Below are 23,457 nucleotides of genomic sequence, written 5' to 3'. Positions count from 1 at the left end.
TACAAAGCCACGGTAGCGGCAGCCACGCAGCAAAAGCCTTTGGGGCTCATAATAAAAAAATTAATTCGTCTAAAAATCCGCCTAAATCGGTACTTGGACGATCTAAAAGGCAAGTCGTCCAAGTGCCGATAATCGAAACGGGTTTTAGACGTACCTAAAAATGACTTAGACCTTGTCAGTGCTGCTGTACGACCAGAGCTAAAAGGGCTATTTTAGGAGGAGTGGTGAGGGCGGGATTTGGGCTGCAAGTATAACAGAAACTTTAACGAGGCTGCCTGGACGGAAGTTGTACATTGTGACTTAGCCCATTTAACAACAAGTCTAAGTGGCAAAAAGGTATCCAAAGTGATCAGATAAGCACTGCAGACACAAAGTACAGACCCCCACACACTGCCCCAGTGATCACTGGCCCCCCAACAACACCATAAAAATCATAATAAAAACATACACATCTGCCTTCAGAACATTAGCACCTGACAGCCTTGCATAGGAAAGCCTAAGTGGTCTTGGAGGTGGGTTAGTGAACTATGGAGAGGCAGACCCAGGCCCATAAGCCACTGTAATCACTGCATTCATGGTGAAACATGTGCACCCCTCAAAACCTCCCAAAACCCTTTTGTACTGCCATATAAGTGGCACCTGCAGCCATAAGGGTTATTGGGGTGGTAGACAGTTGGGTCTAGTAGGTTCTGGGGGTGTTTTGACCTATAAGGGAGTTGTGGTGAGATGTTTATGTGGCACCCTTTCTGTGAAGTTCACAGCAGTGCCCTGTAAGGTACCCTACTACTCTGGTGCAATGTTTGGGTGGCCAGTCCATCACTTTGCTGACCCTGCCCACGTCCAAAAGGCCTTGTTCTGGGTGTTTTTGATTTGGACACATTTTTGGACGAGAATGGAGTATAACGATAGACGACTTAGCGGTCTGGACGATCAAATGGCTGGTCGTCTAACTAGACGATTTTCGGGAGGGTGTGTGTGAAATATTTTGGACGTATTTTTCAGGAATGGGCATTTTACTTAGCCGACTTTGGGCGACTAGCGACTTAGGCCCAAAATAGACTTAGACGTTTCTTTTGATTATGCCCCTCCATGGGTTTTGGGGCAGTTACTACAGCAGCCTGCACTATCTGGCTTTGTAAAAGAGAGGGTATATAATATAAATATGGCATGTAGGAGAAAGGCCTCTGATGTAAGCTCTTTTGAGCAGGGACTGTCTCCTTTGTGTTTTGATATGCAGTACTCCATATGTCTAGTAGCACTATAGAATCCAAAATGAAAATTAATACGAACATTCAAATTCTAGGAGGAAAAGATTTCAGTGGGTACCCACACGGGTTATCTATGTAACTCTCCATAGGAATTGTAGTTCCCCATCACCAATCAGAAAAACCTCTTCTAAAAATGTCCATTGACTTATTTGCTATTTACTTTTTCAGACATATTCATAATCTTCTTTCATAATTCATTAAAGCAAAAATCAATATAAACTTATCTTAAATTTCAGCAGTGACTCAGGCAGCTAGCAACGCTCAACGGAGCGTCCGTTTCACAACTGCTTCATCAGGAGCTACTCACTACCCGGATGCTTTCCACTCTATAGAAAAAAAAAATTTATAGAACATTGTTGTGATTTCTTACTAAGATCTGGCATTAAAGTCTATAACCTTCACAGCATTCCCTGCCCATGTAGCATTATTAAAGCTATTAGTCTCAAAAACACTTTACTGTGCTGCTTATCCCAGTTCAAGCACGCACCCTGCTTCACCGCTCATGCTTCACATGATCTTAATGGTAGCTTTTGAAGGGGGGGGGGAACCCCTTTCTACTATGGAGGCCTAAACTAATGCAGCTTCTCAAAGCTCTAGGATTTCCAAACCTCAGAATTTTTAGAGCTTCAGGATTTTTTTTTAAACGTCAGAATTTTTAAACTGTAGCACCTAATAGTTCAGAATAAAACATCTTAATAGAAAGGTGGTTTTTTTTTTTTTTGGGGGGGGGGGGGGAGTTCAAAAGCTGCCATTAAGATCGTGTGAACTGCAAGCCCAAGAATAGCTAGAGCGGTGAACTGGGATAAACAGCACAGTCAGGTATTTTGGAGACTAATATTTTTAATAATGCTGCATGGGCATGGAAAGCCATGAAGTTTTTATGCTTTAATGCCAGATCTTAGTAAGAACACACAACAATGTGCACAACAATATTTTTTCTATAGAGTGGAAAGCATTTGGGATCATGAAAGAAGATTATGAAAAAGTAAATAGCAAATAAGTCAACTTGGCTATTTTCAAAAATGTAATTTTCCGCTTCCCCCCTACCACCAACTTCCACTGTACTTCCCTTTTAAATTTTGTAAAGTGTGTCGAGCTCTATATTTATAGAGAAGATGCGGTATAGAAGCTTGGAGGGGCATAATAATAAAAAAAAATCTAAGTCCCCTTTCTGCCTAAGGCCTTAAACGTTGAAAGTAGAAGCAGGGAAAATGTCCATTATCAAAAAAAACATCCAAAAGGAGGTTTCTTTTTTATAATGGCATATAAACATAGAAGATGACGGCAGATAAGGGCCATAGCCCAACAGGTCTGCCCACTCTACTGACCCACCCCCAAGTCTACTATCCTAGGGATCCCACTCCTGGTGACAGGTTCCCTTGGCTTAACCCTCTAAGGGATCCCACTTGGGCATCCCATTTGCCTCTACGTTCAGCTGTTTAAACCCCAGACCACCACTACGTCTAAACTTATACCATATAATCAACCTACAAAAAGCAAAGCTCCAAACATCCAAAACAAGGGCTTTTAGGCACATGGACCCAACCCGGCCCATGTGCTTAAGGCCCCGCCCACAGGAGAAGCCTAAGGCTCCCGGGCCTATTCTGGTTGGCTCAGGCACCTCAGGCCCCACCTGTGGGCGGAGTTTGAGCCGTCTGGGCCAATCCGGCCCCATTCCTGTGCTGGCTGGCCTGCCGGATGGGCGGGCTTGGCACCCGTCTGTCCGTCCAACATTTTTTGAGGTACGTGGAAGGTGGGTGGGGGTGGGGGGGTTCTTGGGGTCGGCGGGGGGGGTGGTCAGGGGTTCAGGGGGGTGGTCGTTGGGGGAGTTGCGTGAGGGCAGGAAGGCCTGGGATCCCTCCTGCCCATATTTTAGTGTGGGGGGGTGGGGGTTAGAGGGGGTCGCGGGCCAGGAGGGCTTGGGCTCCCTACTGGCCGGATTCGTGTGGTGGGGGGAGTGGGGAGATCGCCAGGCTAGGAGGGCTTGGGCTCCCTCCTGGCCGGATTGTGTGGTGGGGGGAGGGGGGAGTTCGCCGGGCCAGGAGGATTTGGGCTCCCTCCTGGCCCCAACGGATTCGGCCTGGGGGGTGGTTTGGGGATTGACATTAAAACATTGGGGAAAAGAGCAACTTAAATTACAATATTAAAAAATATAAAACAAGAAATAAAATCGGGTATAGGTTTAGTACACATGGATGGGAGACACATACCCACATATTTCAGTAACCTCCTCATCCTACCCTAAAATATAGTGAGACTGATCTATTAAAAGGCGTCTTTAAAAAGCCAGCTCTTTAGGAGACTTTTAAATTTGTTCAATAGTTTTTCTTCTCTTAAATTAAGTGGAAGTAAGTTCCAGATTTGGGGGGCCGAAACAGAAAAAATCATGTCTCTCCTAGAGTATATAACTCGATGCCGGTGAAAATTTCAAGAGGTATGGGATGGGGTAGGGGGGAGCGCAACAATGCCGGGGTGGCAGGAAAAAGCGCATTGAGGGTATACACCGTGCAGTGACACCGGGCGCTTCTACCCTGGGTTCCAGCTTCCCTCTCTGTGCCACTGTGAGCATTCTCTGCATCTATTTCATCTGTGCATAACCCCAGGGATAGAGTTATAAAAGCAGCTGAAACAGGGTTTATACACAAAGAAAAACGTTTTTTTGTTTTTTTTTAATACTTCCTAAAGTACAAATGCAGCTTTATGAATGAGCTTCATAACTTAGTCATTGCAAAGAGAAGGAAATTCAAGCCTTAGGATCTGAGCAACTAACTTCAAAAGTTAACTGTTCAAAGCCCTTTGAACACCGATTCCCAGAAGACTGACGAACTGCTAACACAGTTTTGAGAGCGGGAAGTGGGTTATCTAAATAGCAGCTGAAATTTAATGAGGACAACGTGAAAGTGATTCTCACAGGGATAAATAATCGTAAGAGTAATTTTCAAACTGCTCACCGTGCCGCAGTATCAAAGCATATATTTTATCCATCACCTTTGCACTTAGTTTTCAAAGAGAAAGAATATATGTGTTTTTACTTGGAATATTGCCAAAGGAAAAGCACTCCACAGAGATCCACATCTGCCCATCCCCCTTTTTTTAAGTCAGAATGTGCATAAGTTTTGAAAATGTAAAACTATACATGCTTGTAATCCCCACGTCATACGTCCTTTTTCCTATATATAAAGTGGGCAAATTTTTTACAGCCATTTTAGATTAAAACACTTTTTTACCCACAAAAATTGCAATCCCTATCTGAAATGATATTTGCTGCCTTAACACAAGGTCTCTTATTGGTTTCCTGTTGTGTCTCTTGTCTAAGTAGATTATAAATTACATGGAATCAGGACTGTCAGCTTGCTGGGTAACATTTAACCCCCCCCCCCCTCCACCACCACCAGTTGCAGAACTGCCAAGGGGGCCGGCAAACTCAGCAAGAGATTTAGGGTCTGCTCCTAGGCCGCCTCATTCCATCTAGTCCCAGCCACTGCCCTTTGTTGTAGCTTGATGGCCAGAGGCAAAATTAGTAGGCTGTCCATCCAGCAGCAGCAGGAAATGCCTTCATGAAATGCCATCTCCTGCTGCTGCGGGATGGGGAGGCCACTCAGGAGGAGATTGTGCCTGCCCGGCGGGAAACTTGGCAGGTTTGCAGTTGGTGCATAAAGATATGCCTAGGGGTTACCAGATGTCCGGATATGCCCGGACATGTCCTCCTTTTGAGGACTTGTCCAGGGGTCATAAGAACATAAGAAGTTGCCTCCACTGGGTCAGACCAGAGGTCCATCGCGCCCAGCAGTCCGCTCCCGTGGCGGCCCATCAGGTCCATGACCTGTGAAGTGGTTTCTGTCTAATCCTATAACCTACTTCTACTTCTATCTGTACCCCTCAATCCCCTTTTCTTTTAGGAACCTATCTAGACCCTCCTTGAACCCCTGTAGCGTGCTCTGGCCTATCACAGCCTCCGGGAGCGCGTTCCATGTGTCCACCACCCTCTGAGTGAAAAAGAACTTCCTAGCATTTGTTCTAAACCTGTCCTTTTTCAATTTCTCCGAGTGTCCCCCTTGTACTTGTGGCTCCCCACAGCCTGAAGAATTTGTCCCTGTCTACCTTCTCTATGCCCTTCATGATTTTGAAGGTTTCTATCATGTCTCCTCTAAGTCTCCGCTTTTCCAGGGAGAATAGCCCCAGCATTTCCAATCTGTCAGCATATGAGAAGTTTTCCATACCTTTTATCAGCTTTATCGCTCTTCTCTGGACTCCCTCAAGTACCGCCATGTCCTTTTTGAGGTACGGCGACCAGTACTGGACACAGTACTCCAGATGTGGGCGCACCATCGCCCGATATAGCGGCAAAATGACTTCCTTCGTCCTGGTCGTGATACCCTTTTTGATGATACCCAACATTCTGTTCGCTTTCTTTGAGGCTGTCGCACACTGTGCTGATGCTTTCAATGTTGTGTCCACCATCACCCCCAGATCTCTTTCAAGTTTTCTCACCCCCAGCAACGATCCCCCCATTTTATAGTTGAACATCAGGTTCTTTTTCCCTACATGCATGACTTTGCATTTCTCAGTGTTAACTCATTTGCCATTTTCTTGCCCAGTCTTCCAATCTCATTAAGTCCCTTTGCAGATCTTCACAGTCTTCCTTGGTTCTAACCCGGCTGTAGAGTTTGGTGTTGTCCGCAAATTTAATGACCTCACAGTTCGTCCCTGTCTCCAAGTCGTTAATAAATATATTGAACAGGAGCGGTCCCAGCACCGACCCCTGTGGGACTCCACTCGTGACCCATTGCCATTCTGAGTAATGGCCCTTTACTCCAACCCTTTGTTTCCTGCCTGCCAGCCAGTATTTGATCCATCGGTGGATATCCCCTTGCACCCTGTGGTTCCACAGCTTCTTAAGCAGCCGTTCGTGGGGTACCTTGTCGAAGGATTTTTGGAAGTCAAGGTAAATGATGTCAATGAATTCCCCTTTATCCATCTGTCTTTTTATTCCCTCAAGGAAGTACAGCAAGTTCATGAGGCATGACCTTCCCTTGCAGAAGCCATGCTGGCTTGCCTTCAGTTTCCCATTGTTTTCTATGTGGTCGCAGATGGTGTCCTTAATCAGTGCTTCCATCATCTTTCCCGGAACCGAGGTCAAACTCACCGTCCTGTAGTTTCCTGGGTTACCCCTTAATCCTTTGTTGCTATTTTCCAGTCCTCTGGGATCTCCCCTGTTTCTAAGGAAAGGTTACATATTTTGCGAAAAGTTTCTGCTATTTCGTTTCTCAGCTCTTTTAGTACCCTTGGGTGGATGCCGTACGGACCTGGTGATTTGTCGCTCTTTAGTCTGTCTATCTGACGGAGGACTTCCTCCCGGCTTACCTCTAGTTTGACCAGTTTCCCATCCTGGTCTCCATGTAAGATCTCCTCGGGTTCTGGAATATTGGATGTGTCCTCTCTCGTGAAGACTGACGAGAAGAACTTGTTTAACCTTTCAGCTATCTCTGTTTCCTCCTTTACCACTCCCTTCCTGTCTCCATCATCCAAGGGTCCCACTTCCTCCCTGGCCGGTTGTCTCCCCTTTACATACTTGAAGAATGGTTTGAAGTTTCCTGCTTTCTCTGCTAGTCTCTCCTCATATTCTCTTTTTGCTTTCCTTACCACTCGGTGACATTCCTTTTGGTGCCTTTTGTGTTCATCTTGTTTGTCCTGACGACTTTTCAAAACCCGGCACTTTGTCCGGGTTTTGAAAAGCTTTCCTTATGCACGAAAGAAAGCTTTTCAAAACCCGGACAAAGTGCATGTGACATCATTGCGTCTCATCCGCACATGCACGGATTTGCTGCCCGACGAAAACAGGCCGCGGGGGCGCGGGGCTAGGACAAGTTTGGAGGCGTGATGGAGCGGGGATGGGCAGGCATGGGGGCGGTTCTAGGTGCCCAGATTTTCCAGACAGAAAATCTGGTAACCCTAGATATGCCCAAATATTCAGCACTAGCTGGAACATAGATATCAGTGTTGAATATCCTGATACGGTGGCATTGCCGATGTTACCCAGACCTTTGGGCGCTGTTGTTATCATACTGTGGGATGTAACGTAGTTATGTGATAGAATCAAACATAGCGGCATTCAAAATCTTTTATTTTTAATCCAAATAAAAATATATTGCTTACCTTTACAATGCAATAAAAAATGACGATCAGATGAGCTAAACTTTGCACTGAAGTAGGAACAATGATCTTTCATGAAACTGCAGGAAACACACTGGCGAGTCAATGATCCTGCTATCGACACACTAAAAAATAAAAAATTGAACGGTTACATAAAAATTTTCCTTAAAAAACTGTCTTCTTTTCCTATACTATCGGTTACTGTGCACTTCACACTGGAGATTTATATCAGAAAGGAAGGTACAGTGGTACCTTGGATTACGAGCATAATCCGTTCCAGGAGCATGCTCGTAATCCAAAATGCTCGTTTATCAAAGCGAGTTTCCCCATAGGAAATAATGGAAACTCGCTTTGATGCGTTCCCCCCCCCCCCCGAGAACCGGTATTGCTCCCCTTGAAGGCCCCCCCCCACGATCAGGCCCCCCCCCCTGCCTCGAACCGGCACCTCCCCGCCACGATCCGACGTGAACTCGCAGGCCTTGAGCATGCTTAGATGCTCAAGGCCCAGCAGAGGAGAAGGCCGATTTTCAAGAGTGCCCAGATGAGGGTAAGAAGCGGCGGGGGGGGGGGGGTGCCCAATTATGTCGGGGGGGGATGTCAGATCGCAGGGGGGGCCGGATTACAGGGGGGGTGCTCGTAAATCGAGCCATGCTCAGTTTCCGAGGCACCGATTTTGCAAATGTTTTGCTCGTCTTGCAAAACACTCGCAAACCGGTGCACTCGTAAACCGAGGTACCACTGTATTCCATTTTTAAATATAAATGCATGCAGTTGGAATACTATTTTGCTTGGCTGGTTTTCAACAGCCTGCTTTCTTGTTAAAATGTATTCCAAACCTACTCATTGGCGATTAGGGCACTGGGCACTCCCTGTGGATTGGTCTGGATTCATAATCACTATTTATTTAATTCATTTTTCTATCCAATTCTCCCCCAAAGAGCTCAGAACGGGTTACAGGTTAATATACATAATATACAGTTAACAGGTTACAATTTGCCACAGATACAGTACAAGGGTTTTTTTTAATACAAGTTTTTTTTATCCTAACTTGATACATACTAGGGATCTAATACCTATGGGGCTCATAATCAAAAGAGAAAAACGTCTAAAAACAGGCCTAAGTCGGCACTTGGACGAACATTGTCCAAATACGTCCAAGTGCCGATAATAAAAACGGGTTTTGGACGTATTTCTAAACGACCTAGGCCTTCATAGTGCCGTTGAACGACCAAAGCTAAACGGGGCGTTTCAGGAGAAGTATCGAGGGCAAGAGTTGGGCGGGATGTGGGCCGGCTTAGACTTAGTCGTACAGCATGTATAACCGAAAGTTATACAGCACAGGATCGACAGAACTTGGACGTTGTGACTTAGACCATGTAAAACATGGTCTAAGTCACAAAAAACTACCTAAAGTCACCAGATAAGCACTGCAAACACATAAAACAAACCCCCCACACACTACCCCAGTGATCACTGACTCCCCCCATCCCCATAAAAATATTAATCACACCTTTAAAATTCAGCCTCCAGACCATCATCACCTGGCAGCCTGGCATAGGAAAGCCTAGGCGTCCAGCACAGAGGCTTAAGCCATCTTGAAGGTGGGTTAGGAACTCATGGAGAGGAGGACCCATGCCCATAAGTCCTTGTAATCACTGCATCAATACTTAAACATGTGCACTCCCCTATACACCCCCCAAAACCCTTTTTTACTGGCATATATGTGGCTCCTGAAGTCATAAGGGCTATTAGGGTGGTAGATAAGTGGGTCTAGGGGATTCTGGAGGTGGTTTGGGTGGCTCACCATGACCTATAAGGGAGCTGTATTGAGGAGAAGACATGGCACCCTTTTTGTGAAGTTCACAGCAATGCCCTGTAAGGTACCCCACTATTTAGGTGCCATGTCTGGTGGTTAGTCCATCACTTTGCAGACCCCTCCCATGTCCAACAGGGCTTGTTCTAGGTGTTTTTTAATTAGACGAAAAGTTGGACGAAAATGTTGTATAAAGATGGATGATTTAATGACTTGGACTATCAGATCTGCAGGATGTATAATTAGACGATTTTCGAAACAAAAAAAAATTTGGATGTATTTTTCGAAAATGTGTCCTAGGCTGTTTTTCTACTTTGGACGACTTGTGAGTTAGACGAAAACGGACTTAGACATTCCTTTCGATTATGCCCCTCCACATACATAGAGGGGTATTTTCGATAGGACATGTAAATCTATGGTTGGACGTTTTGGGCAGGACGTCCACAAACCCTGGAGAAAAAAAATGTCAATTTTCAAAGCTGCCAGAAGTCTATCTTTTATTTTTGAAAATGACCTAGGTATAAGTTTTGGTCTTTAGGACATCTACCTTTTTGGCCATTTTCAAAAATAAAATCGGCCACATGAAAAATACACAAAAGCAAGTTTTGTAGAATGTACACAACTACTTTGTCTGATCGCAACAGAGAAAACCCCATCAGCTGAGCCGGTTTCGGGGATTCCAACCACTAAGCTGAAGGAGATTCCCATTTTCAGGATGTTGAGCCAATCCAGCCAAGATGCATTGGAAGGGGGAAGACCCATCATTCGTAGCATGCGGCCCTATAGACAGGAGGGAGTGAGTTTCCCTCCTGCCGATTTTCAACGCAAGGCACGGTGTTGTGGGGGGCGCTGTTGGGTGTTGTCCGGTGATATGGGGGGGGGGGGTGTTGCCTGATGTCAGGGGTGTCAGGGGCCCATTGGCATCTTTTATTGCTTCTATTTAGTTGTCATTTCTCTTTTATTTTTGTCTGATTTCCTTACACATCCAGGGTGGGAATAGGGTATTATTTTAAATAAGAATGGGTTATTGGAAGAATAATTGCATTTTATTATTGATTAAGTAAAGGAGTGGGGGGAAAATATTACTTTCAATTATTTGTAAGTTCAAAGTGCTTTTCTTGATTTGTTATATGTTCAGATTCATATGTAATGCACTGTTACTACTTGAAAATCAATAAAGATTTATATTTTTAAAAAAAACCTAAAACAAAACCCCACAACCCTCTTTGGCCAAGTCCTGGGCAGGACTGGGAAGACCTGTTTATTATCACTGAATTTTTCAACACCAGAGACCTTTGTTCTCTTCTGCTATCTTGTGCTAATAATGTCCCCTCTCTTTTGTTTGCTTCTTACCTATAGAGCTGTCTTCCTCTCGGGGAATCTTCAGTGCTTAAAAAATAACTGTCCACAAAATAAAACACAAAAGCTTAGATGAGAATAACTTTTGTAATAATGCAGAACTGCAGTACAGTGAAGATGGCAGGATTTGTCAATCGAACAGCAACAGGTAGACCACAGCCTAGAACTGAAACCCTGTCATCCAAATAAGAAAGCCTCTTTGTTCCACAGAGGGCTCTTAAACAATTTTCATAGGATGTTTGTATTAAACACTCAAACTCGTTAAACAGCATGTTAAAAAAAAACATTTAGCATCAAGCTAAAACAGTCATTAGAGATCAGTTGCCTAAATCAGGGGTAGGCAATTCCGGTCCTCGAGAGCCGGAGCCAGGTCAGGTTTTCAGGATATCCACCATGAATATGTACGAGATGGATTTGCATGCACTGCCTCCTTGAGAGGCAAATCGATCTCATGCATATTTATTGTGGATATCCTGAAAACCTGACCTGCCTATGGCTCTCAAGGACTGGACTTACTTACTCTTGCTCTAGGTCAGAGGTAGGCAATTCCAGTCCTCGAGAGCCGGAGCCAGGTCAGGTTTTCAGGATATCCACAATGAATATGTATGAGATGGATTTTCATGCACTGCCTCCTTGAGATGCAAATCTATCTCATGCATATTTATTGTAGATATCCTGAAAACCTGACCTGGCTCCAGCTTTCGAGGACCGGAATTGCCTACCCCTGCTCTAGGTTAATACAGGTGAGTGCAGGGTTAAGTAATTTTGGTCCTCGAGAGCCACAGACAGGTCAGGTTTTCAGGATATCCACCATGAATATGTATGAGATGGATTTGCATGCACTGCCTCCTTGAGAGGCAAATCGATCTCATGCATATTTATTGTGGATATCCTGAAAACCTGACCTGCCTATGGCTCTCAAGGACTGGACTTACTTACTCTTGCTCTAGGTCAGGGGTAGGCAATTCCAGTCCTCGAGAGCCGGAGCCAGGTCAGGTTTTCAGGATATCCACAATGAATATGTATGAGATGGATTTTCATGCACTGCCTCCTTGAGATGCAAATCTATCTCATGCATATTTATTATAGATATCCTGAAAACCTGACCTGGCTCCAGCTTTCGAGGACCGGAATTGCCTACCCCTGCTCTAGGTTAATACAGGTGAGTGCAGGGTTAAGTAATTTTGGTCCTCGAGAGCCACAGACAGGTCAGGTTTTCAGGATATCCACCATGAATATGTACGAGATGGATTTGCATGCACTGCCTCCTTGAGATGCAAATCGATCTCATGCATATTCATGGTGGATATCCTGAAAACCTGACCTGGCTCCGGCTCTCGAGGACCGGAATTGCCTACCCCTGGCCTAAATGAATGATATGCAATACACGTGTTAAAATTCTTTATGTTAAAACTGGTTCCCTCTTTATATCAAGCCAAGTCCCCTGAATGCACCTAAACTCCGCCAAGGCCAAAAGGATTTTTTTTTTACTATGCCCAGCCCATTGAATAAAGAATGGAGTGGTGATCTAGTTCACGTTTCCCATTTTATTACTTAAGCCAGTGTATCATAATGGGTGTGGCACGAGACGCTGGTGAGAGGCACGTCCTATAGGCAGTACCTCTCCTCCTCTCTGCACCCATTCCCCCACCCCACTGGCGTACTAATTTCAGGTTGAGCAAGCTCAGGGCCCCGTCTGAAAGGCCTCCGCACATGCGTGGATCTTGATGCGATGACGCCGCACATGCACGTGATGCCATCATGTAGACGTCCACACTTGCCCAGTGGCCCTCCATCTGCGGCACTGAGTTTAATGTGCCGCGGCTTGAAAAAGTTTGCGACACACTGACTTAAGCTTAACTTTTCTATTCCACCCTCATTTTAGTTCAGAGGACGAGCCTCCTTATTTTTATGCTCCGTACTGTGGAATAAATTTGGATTTAGCTCACACCTTTTCTGGTACTACTTCAAGGTGAGTTGCATTCAGGTGCACAGGGTATTTTCCTGTCCCTGGAGGGATTATAGTCTGAGTTTGTATCTGATGTAATGGAGGGTTTAGTGACCCACCCAAGATCACAAGGAGCAGTGGCAAGATTTGAACCAGGCTTTTCTGGTTGACAGCCTTGTGCTCTAACAACTCTTCCAGGCCACTGAATGAAATTAGGGCAGGTGGTTGCTTCAGAACATAAAAGTTGAGATATTTTGGAGGAAAAAAAAATTGGATAGATTTCTATAGACGGAATTTTGCTGTATTTTAAAACAGGAAGAAAGAAATTCTAATTTGCTGGGAATTTTTACGTATTTCAAATGAGGGCGTGAGGAGATGCATTTTGTTGCAGGGGTATTTTAACGTACATGCGAGTATTATTGCCAGAATGTAATTTATTCTGACTCAGAAGTAATTAATATATTATGGTAAATAAATATATAAATATAACTGTTCACATACAATCCAAAGATCTAAGCCCCTTTTCAATGTCTTTTCTGTCCAATTATATTCAAGAGCTGTGGGGTCTTGTCCAATGTATCCCACAGTGGAATCATTTGGTGTTTCCAGCAAAGATTTGGGGATCCTACGCAGGGACGAGACGATTAACAATTAAAGGGAGTTTGGTGCGACTTTCACAACACTTCAGGACAGGCAAAAATGGCATCAAAGCCCTCTACTTTATTCTCAAGGTGTATGTGGAAGATCATAATGGGAACTGGAGTTCAGAACAAGCTCCTATCCCGTTTAGGGAGGAGCGTGGCCAAATCGGCCGAAGCCGTTGCGCGGGAGGGAGGGGGGTGGGGGGGGCACAGAAGGGCTAGGGCAGAGAGGGCTGAGATAGGGATAGGGGAGGGCCAACAAAGACGGCCAATCAGGGAGGAGTAGGGACAGGGAAGGGGAGATAGCTTAGCTGGTTGGCGGAAGGGAGGTCGCCCCCCTTTTGAATCGGAGAGCTGAGGAGGTAGGTAGTGGAGGGTAAGCACAGCATATGAGTAACAGATACACCTTCACAGTGGTTAAGTAAAGGGGCACGTCTCCTTGCTTGGACGTTGGGGAGGCCAGGCCATGGTTTCACAGCAAAGTACTGCTGATGAAAGGACCCATGCTTGAACGGGCTGGGTCAGGTGAGCCGTGGGAAGCTTGTATGGCACCCCACAAATTGAGTCAATGGCGAGGCATATGCTGTGCACTGGATCATGTGATGTATACAGAGTGGTATGTCATGGTTCATATGTTCAGTTGTAATGTACAGTTGATTGATGTTCATGATTGGTTATTCTGCTCAGTTGATTACGATTCATGCTTTGTTGTATTGTGCAATCATGGCTGCGGCCAGAATAAATTCCACAGTGGTTGACGAACACCTAAGTATTGTCATTGTCTCATGATTGACGGTAAGGGGGGTAGAGCAACAAGTGCTGAGTGCACGATTTGTACACTTTATCCATGGAAGTGGAGAAAAATCGAGTTTAGGCAGTTACTTACAACTGGGGTAGATTCAATTGGGAACTAGACCCTAGGAAAAGATCAGACAAGTAGCCAGAGGAACATATTTTTTTTGTGAATGGGGGTTCTGAAGGTGCTTTATTTTGGAAAGTTGCCAAGGGCAGGACATTTTCATTTGTGTTAAATATCAACAGACATATACATTCATTTTTAGAATACTAGCATGACAATGAAAAAAAAAGTGTCTGTAATTTAGGAGTAAACATGCTAACCACAGAGTTGTGCATATATCTATCTTTATGTGAGTCCCATCCATGCTCTGCCTAGACTCCGCCTAAGTATATGCACACCTATAAACTGTGTGCTATATAAGATATGCATGCATTTAGGGCCAGATTCTATAAGTGGTGCCCTATGAGAGGGTGTTGAAAGTTCTCAGGCCAACCAAGAAGGGAATGACATGGAGCACTGAAACTTACAAGTTATTCCACATAATCACCCCTAAGTTCAACACACTTGGCACATCATAGAAACATAGAAACATAGAAGATGACGGCAGATAAGGGCCATAGCCCATCAGGTCTGCCCACCCTACTGACCCACCCCCAAGTCTACTATCCTAGGGATCTGACGTTTCTGTAACCCTTCTGAAAAATACTCTGATATCTGGTCACTGAAATACTGCTCCGCTGCTGCAATCATCTGCCAATCACTCAAACTGTCACCTTTCCAAACTCTTTGTAGGGTATGGAAACAGAAAACAGTCAGATGGAGCAAGATCTGGTAAGCAGGGTGGATGGTCTATACCAGGGGTAGGGAACTCCGGTCCCCGAGGGCCGTAATCCAGTCAGGTTTTCATGATTTCCCCAATGAATATGCACTGAAAGCAGTGCGTGCAAATAGATCTCATGCATATTCATTGGGGAAATCCTGAAAACTTGACTGGATTACGGCCCTCGAGGACCGGAGTTCCCTACCCCTGGTCTATACACTGAATCCTCAACTGCACCAAAGCATCTATCATTTTGCTAGCCTTGTGAGCAGGTGCATTGTCTTGCAAAAAGAGAACTCCTTCCCGCAGTTTCCTTCTTTATTTTTTTTTCCTGTCAATGCCTCATTTAATTGGCACAGCAAGTTACTGCATTAACTGTTGGCCCCTTGGAAAATAGTCATTACAACACCTTCCTGATCCTAAAACAGGCCATGACCTTTCCTGCTGACTTTTGGGTCTTGAATTTCCTTGGCCTTGGAGAACCTGAGTGCCACCATTGCATGGACTGTTGTTTTGTCTCAGGTTCATAATAGTATAACCATGTTTCATCAACAGTAACTAGTCATTCCAAAAAGTTGGGACCGGCTCACTAATATTGCTGCAAAATCAACTTGTAAGTGTTCAGTTGACGTTCTTTCTCGTCAGCATCCAAACATTTGGCAATTTACTTGGCTGACAGCTTCTGCATACCCAGCTGCTCTTGGATTATATACCCAACACCTGGATATCTACAGTGTCTCAGCAATTTTTTTAGCTGATATTCGCCAATCTGCCAAAATCAAGTCATGGACGTGGTCAACAATTTCAGGAGTTGACACCGTTTGAGGTCTTTCAGACCCTGCTGCAGCTTTCATCTCGAAATCTCTATAGTGAAAGACTGCACACCACTTCTTCACTGTGGAGTATGGTGGACACTTGTCATTCAATGTTTGCATTGTACATTCATTGATTTCCTTTGGAATTTTCTTCTGCAATTATAGGCACTTCATGATGTCTCGGAGTTCCACACTTGAAAATTCCATGCTTTTCGTCGACATGGTTCAAAGCATAGCATTACAATTCTGCAAACTGATTCTTTGCAAAATAAAATAACACTTTTTCAGTTCACAGTCATTTGCATGTGGGACAAAGCCGCACCGACATTTGAGCCCAGACAATTGCGCGTAAGACTCCAGCGTGCCGCCAGAAAAGTTAATTTTAAAGAGCTATGACCGGGGGGGGAGTGAGGGGGAAACCCCCAGTTTACTTAATAGTGTTCGCGCTGCCGTTGGTGGGGGATTTGGGGAGTTGGAACCCCCCATTATAGAGGAAACTTAATTTTTTAGGAAAAAGTAAGTTTTCTGTATAATGTGGGGGGGTTGCACCCTCCCACACCCCCCAATGGCAGCCAATGGCAATGCGAACAGTATTAAGTAAAGTGGGGGTGTTCCCCCCACACCCTCCCGTCGGAGCTCTTTAAAATTAACTTTTACAGCGGTGCACTGGAGTCTTGCACGCAATTGTCTGGGCTGAAATTGTGGCGCGGCTTTGTCCGGCGCACTTTTGTCCCGTCACCCTTTTTTCAGCTACAGCGGCAGAATAACACTCAGAATTTAGGAAGTTGGTTGGGCTGAGAACTTTTCAGCACCCTCTCGTAGATTCTAGGAGCCTAGAAAAAATGGTGCCTAGCGCATGACAATCAAATTTAGATGCCACAAGTAGAAGTGCGCTTAGCAGCGCCTAAAATTGAGTGATGCGCTGCTAAGGCACTTGCAATGTAAGCCAGGGTTCTTCTAGCCTACATTGCCAGGTGCCTAGCAACACCTAACGTAGGCGCCTAGTGGTGCCTCATACCATTACATTACATTAGTGATTTCTATTCCGCCAGTACCTTGCGGTTCAAGGCGGATTACATAAGAATTGTCGTGAAATTAGTTGTTGAGAAGAAAATTGATATATGATACTTTCAGCCAAAGAACATGAAAGCTAAGTAATTTCTATTAAAAGGGAAGAGCAATATATTAGTATTTCAGCTGTGCTAAATATGGAAAATAGCACAAAAAAGCATAAAAAAATAATATATATAAAAACATAAAAATATAAAAACAACTACAAATTACTGGTATAGAGAGCATAAACGGGACCGATGATAGCTCCCCGAACAAGCCACTAGCTTTGTAATACACATTGGGCTTTTGGCTGGGAGCACTTGAGACCCCTGGTTTCTCTCTGAAATACCTGTTCATGTGATTATATATTTATATATTTGTGTGATAGCCTATTCTTATAAGATTTTAGTGCGATTCACAAATTTTGGAAAGTGGGTGAAATTAGGTAATACATGTTGGGTAATTTGAACATTTTAGATTTGATAAGGAGTAGATAGTATAGTAGGTGGAGCTTGGGATGGATCTGGTCGTGTTAAATAGGTTTTATGTATTTTTTGAAGAGTAGAGTTTTTGTTTCTTTTTTGAAGGTTTTGTAATCTGTGATCGAAGACAGTAGATTGGTGAGTTGTCTATCTAGTTTTGCTTCCCTGGTGGCCATTAGGTTATCATATGATTTTCTTTGTTTGACATTTTTGGTTGGCTTGGCTGGGCGCCTGGGTTTAGGCATTACCAAGCGTCTAGTGACACCTAATTCAAATTCACGCAAAACTAATCAATAGTTTTGATGGACCATCGGTCTGACCCAGTAAGGCTATTCTTATATTCTTATGTCAGCCATTACGAATTACTGCCTACAAAACAGGGACTCGCGTACTAATGGCCACATGTTAATGGGAAAATTAGCACATGGCCATTAATACTGCAACTAGAAAAAAATCGCCCCAAAATATTCGAGAATAAATAATTGATTACCCCAGGTGCATTAAACTAGAAACAGATAAGTGAAAGTGCACACACTGGTATATAATTAGCACCATAATCTTTATAACATTACTTAAACATAGAAACATAGAAGATGACGGCAGAAAAGGGCTCCAGCCCATCGTCTGCCCACTCTGCTTACCCACCCCCTGTCTATGCCCTAATGACCCAATTTCCTCATCTTGACCCTCGTAGGGATCCCACATGGGTATCCCATTTATTCTTAAAGTCTGGCACGCTGTCTGCCTCGATCACCTGCACTGGAAGCTTGTTCCAATGATCAACCACTCTCTCTGTGAAGAAATACTTTCTGGTGTCGCCATGAAATTTTCCGCCCCTGAGTTTGAGAGTGCTCAGAGAACCGTTTGTTGCTTATGAGACTGATGGGTAAGCATAATTTAGCCCACTACTGACACGGCTCAAATTTTCAATCCCTTCACCCCTTCACTTAAAGCTAAGTCTGTTTACTTAACTAGTTGAAGATTTAAAGTCATTCAAAAATAAGTGATTTAAAGTTGGAAATTTATTAAAAGGTTTAGTAGGCAAACTGTAGTGCAATGATTGAGAATTTGAGCCATGTCAGTAGTGGGCTAAATTATGCGTACCCATCAGTCTCATAAGCAACAAACGGTTCTTGATTTTAGAAAATGGTTAAAGGGTAAATTTATGTTACATATTATATAAGGTATTGATTATATGATTTATTTATTTATTTAGATTTTTATCCCGTCCTCCCAGTAGCTCAGAACGGTCTACAAGTGAACATACACAATGGAGAGTAATTAGACAAATAAGATATACAATAGGTTTAAATGTTTGGACATACAAAACTGTGCAGTAGTTTAAATACAGGGAGTATACAGCAAATTAAGAGTAGAGTTTAAGTATAAGTAGTTTAGTTTAAGTACAAGTTATTTGAGTTTAGATACAATTTATCAGAGTACAGACTAAGAGAGGACTATACTGAAATTTAGGGAGAAGATAGACAGAGGAGAGAAGAGAGAGGTGGGGCTTAAGGGGGGGTGTAGACTGAGGGTGACCTTTAGTTGATAAGAAAGGGTGGGAAGGATGGGAGTTAAGAACATATCATTTGTACCATTGATGATTATTAAGTGATATAATTATTGTTAATTTGTTTGAATATATTGTTACACTTATTGTAAATTTGAAAATGAATAAAGAATTGAAAAAAAAAAAAAAAAAGAAAATTGTTAAAGACTCAACTCTTTGATAGGCTGGTATCTTAATGCATTCTGCTTCATTTTTTTCAATCAAGTTCCTTATATTCAACTTGATGTATTTTATAATAATAATAATTTATTTATTGCATACTGCTATACCAAAAGTTCGAAGCGGTTCACAACAAAAACTACATACAATCAATATATAAAATACAGAATAAACAGTCGATATCTGAATACAATAAAAACAGTCAGTAAAGGAATGCATCTGATAAAAATCAATAAAAGTTAAGACAATAGAGGAGTTAAGATATAAAAAATTAATAAGAATTCATGGTAGATTATGCAGTAACGAAACTAAGAGGAAAACATGTCAAACTAGCGTGTTTTTAGTGATTTTCTAAAATCAAAGTAAGACGTGGCCTCTAGAATTGATTTTACAAGCCGTGTATTCAGTTTGGTGGCCCTGGAATGATAAAATTCTATCACAAAACTTCTTGTATTGGCATGATTTAAAAGAAGGGTAATTGAATAGGTTTATTCTGCGAGTACTCTTATTAGAACTATTCAGGGAAAACTGAGAGGCAAAGTAATCAGGTAGCATCCCAAAAACTGCTTTGCAACTGATGCAGAAAAACTTAAACAGAACTCTAGACTCCACTGGCAACCAATGACGTTTTTGATAGTAAGAGGTAACGTGCTCCCATTTTTTTGACCATAGATAAGGCGAACCGCGGTATTCTTTTCTATATATTACTTCTTTCCCTGCCATGCCGGTATTTTCTGCAAGTAGCTAGAGAACAGAAGGCAGAGGGTTAGCATAAATGGGCAATTTTCGGACTGGGAGAGAGTGACTAGCGGCATGCCCCAGGGTTCGGTTCTTGGGCCTATCTTGTTTAATATTTTTATAAATGACCTTGAAGAGGAAACAACATGCAATATAACAAAGTTTGCAGATGATACAAAACTATGTCGGGTGGTTGGCTCTATAGGGGACTGCGAGGATCTCCAGAAAGATCTAAACCAGCTGGAAACTTGGGCGAAAAAGTGGCAGATGAATTTTAACATAGACAAATGCAAGGTGATGCATCTGGGAAAGAAAAACAAAGAACACAAGTATAAGATGATGGGGGTGACATTAGCCAAATGCGAACAAGAAAGGGATTTTGGGGTACTGATAGACAGAACCCTAAAGCCTTCGGCTCAATGTGTGGCGGCGGCGAAGAAAGCAAACAGGATGTTGGGCATGATTAAGAAGGGGATCACGAGTTGATCGGAAGAGGTCATAATGCCACTTTACAGAGCAATGGTCAGACCTCACTTGGAATACTGTGTCCAACACTGGTCTCCATACCTTAAGAAGGATATAACTCTGCTGGAGAAGGTGCAGAGACGAGCCACGAAACTAGTCAAGGGTATGGAGAATTTGAGCTACAAATAACGCCTCAGAAAACTGGGACTATTCACCCTCGAAAAGAGAAGATTGAGAGGGGATTTGATAGAGACCTTTAAAATATTAAAAGGATTTGATAAAATAGATCAGGAAACAGCATTACTAACATTTTCGGAGGTGACACGCACACGGGGTCATAGCCTGAAACTGAGTGGCAGCAGGTTTAGGACAAATGTTAGGAAGTTCTGCTTCACACAGCGAGTGGTTGGCGCTTGGAATGCTCTCCCGGAGGAAGTCGTGGCAGAAACTACTGTTCCGAATTTCAAGCACAAGTTGGATGCACACCTTCTGGCAAATTGTATTGAGGGATACGGGGAATCCCGGTCTTCAAAAAGGAGTACCTAAATGGGCCGCCGCGTGCGCGGATCGCCGGACAGGATGGACCTCGGTCTGATCCGGTGAAGGCATTTCTTATGTTCTTATATTGTAAATGCTTTCTGTCTTTATCTGTTTTTAAGTCCATTATTCTAATTTGTATTTTATTTGTATCCCATGTATTAGCTCACTTTGTTGTGAACCGCCTAGAACTTTTTCGGTATGGCGGTATATAAGAATAAAATTATTATTATTATTATTATAAAGATTATGGTGCTAAATATATCAGTGTGTGCAGTTTCACTTATCTGTTACTAGAAAAAAATCAGCCATTTTACCCCTGCGGAAAAATGGCCTCAGCATGTTCTTACATGGGTCATTCCTATGTGCTAAGGCCAGTCCTCTGCAGTTTGGTAAAAGGGTCCCTCAGATTGTAAGCCCTCTGGGGACAAGAAAATACCTATTGTATCTGAATGTAACTCACCTTGAACCACTGAGATAGCTGTAAGCTAAATTCAGATCCTAAAATATTATACATTATCTCCAGTTCCATATCTCCCCTGTCCTAATAGTAGGTACCCTGTGAAATGATGGGAGAAAGGACTTTGGCTAGTAAGTTGCTTTGGGGAAATCTACTTTCATAGGAGGCCTCTATTTTTGTGGCCTCCAGACTATGTTTTTCCAAATAAAAGATAGTGTTATCAGCTAGTCAAATGCCATCAAGTAAAAACAAGCACTAAGCATGAGAAAAAAAAAAAATCAAGAGAGAAAAAAAAAAAATCTACCAAAGCCTCATACAAGTAAAAACAAGCACTAAGCAAGAGAAAAAAAAAAAATCAAGAGAGAAAAAAAAAAATCTACCAAAGCCTCATACAAGTAAAAACAAGCACTAAGCAAGTTCGAAGCGGTTCACAACAAAAAATACATACAATCAATATATAAAATACAGAATAAACAGTCAATATCTGAATACAATAAAAACAGTCAGTAAAGGAATGCATCTGATAAAAATCAATAAAAGTTAAGACAATAGAGGAGTTAAAATATTAAAAATTAATAAGAATTCATGGTAGATTATGCAGTAACAAAACTAAGAGGAAAACATGTCAAACAAGCGTGTTTTTAGTAATTTTCTAAAATCAAAGTATCAAAGCACAAAAGAATCATAACACACATTAGATAGGCCCCTTAGCACTTGCTTTCACCTACTCTAAATCATTAGGAATTGGGCCGCTATTTAGCATGCCTGCGAAACGTTATCTGCTCTTTGCAACTACAGGGAAACCAAAATAGCCATCTCTGTTTTAGCTGACAAAAGTAAGTTTATTTTAATCATAGACCTAACCGGCTAGGTTACAGCTAAAATTAGGCTTATGAGGGGATGCTGAAAAGTTCTTAGCTCAACCAAGTAGAGAATGATGTGGCGCCTTGAAACTTACAAGTTATTCCACACTTTTTGTTTCAATGATATGAAATGAAACAAAGAGTATCAAGAAAAGTGTGGAATATTTAATGAGGTATGGGGTCCATTGACTAATTTTATTACGTTATAATTATGATTTTTTTTTTTCCTCGTTAGATTCCTTTACACATCCAGGGAGGGTGGGAAGTGGAATATTTATTTGGAAGAGTAAAATTAATTTTTTTTAAATTATTATATTGATAGTATAATATATAATATTATTGTTTATAATTAAGATAAGAAGGGGATAAAAAATTGTTCAATGTAATAATGTGATGATAACAATGTATTTTCATACAGGTTTTTTTCTGATTCTTCAATTGTATACATTATAAAGTTTGAAATATCAATAAAGATTTACAGAAAAAAAAAGAAAAGAAAAGTGTGGAATAACATAAGTTTCACGGCTCCACATCATTCTCCTCTTGGTTGGGCTGAGAACTTTCCAGTGGCCCCTCATAACTTTTCTCAGTCATAGTTACGGTAAACGTGCAACAGTTTTGCCATGGTTCAGTCACCTCACCTATCTAACTAGATGGCTAACATTCATTGTCCCAAACCAAGTGCCCCCTTTTTATAAGTTGTTAAATCTAGTTTCCTAATTTAATTGACTTATATGATTACTGGTTACTTTGTCATTATTTTGATAAGACTTTGTCATTATTTTGATAAGACTTTGTCAATACTTTTTTTTGTCATTATTTTGATAAGAGTTCTTTCTCAAGAGACAAAAAGAACAATACTTACATCTTTTGTGAGCTTTCATCATAGGCTAATATTTTGATGACTTCCCAGTTTCCAGATGTTAAATGTCGTACATTGATTTGCTCACTCTTGGGCTGAAATAAAACAAATATTATCTTGTAATTTTAAATTGTACAACAATTTCCATTCATATATACAGTGGTACCTTGGATTACGAGCATAATCCGTTCCAGGAGCATGCTCGTAATCCAAAATGCTCATTTATCAAAGCGAGTTTCCCCATAGGAAATAATGGAAACTCGCTTTGATACATTCCCCCCCCCCCAAGAACCGGCATTGCTCCCCCCGAAGGCCCCCCCTGTGATCCGGCACCTTCCCCCCATAATCCGGCACCCCCCCGTGATTGGGCACCCCCCCACCACAATCCGGCACCCCCCCCCGACGCGATTGGGCACCCCCCGCCACTTCTTATCATCATCTGGGCACCAGCAACAGCATGTCCTGTGCACTGGTGCCGGTGCCCGAAGATTGGCCTCCTTTTCTGCTGGGCCTGCAAGTTCACGCTCTCTCCTGTGCGTGCGCTAAAAATGCTAGCGCACCTTCGTAAAAGGAGCCCCTAATTTTAGGTGTGACAATTTACACCAACTAAAACCAGGTGTAAATTCGTCTGCCTAACCTCTGCCCCCCCACC

General features: G+C 42.7%; 1 protein-coding gene across 2 annotated transcripts in view; it reads right to left on the bottom strand.

Moving 5' to 3' along the window:
* Window positions 1-23,457, bottom strand: part of DPP10 (dipeptidyl peptidase like 10) — a 709,461-nt gene that overhangs the window by 70,134 nt on the left and 615,870 nt on the right. For both annotated transcript variants that reach the window (XM_033946860.1, XM_033946861.1), the window contains exons 14-16: window positions 22,809-22,900; window positions 10,588-10,635; window positions 7,425-7,546 (exon numbers count right to left, since the gene is read on the bottom strand). In XM_033946860.1, the coding sequence (XP_033802751.1) occupies window positions 7,425-7,546; window positions 10,588-10,635; window positions 22,809-22,900 (262 nt within the window). The remainder of the gene's footprint in view (window positions 1-7,424; window positions 7,547-10,587; window positions 10,636-22,808; window positions 22,901-23,457) is intronic.

The sequence above is a fragment of the Geotrypetes seraphini genome, chromosome 5 (assembly GCF_902459505.1).
Source record: "Geotrypetes seraphini chromosome 5, aGeoSer1.1, whole genome shotgun sequence".
Lineage (NCBI taxonomy): Eukaryota > Metazoa > Chordata > Amphibia > Gymnophiona > Dermophiidae > Geotrypetes > Geotrypetes seraphini.
Note: the sequence above shows the minus strand (reverse complement) of the source record. Positions and strands in the feature narration are given on the sequence as shown.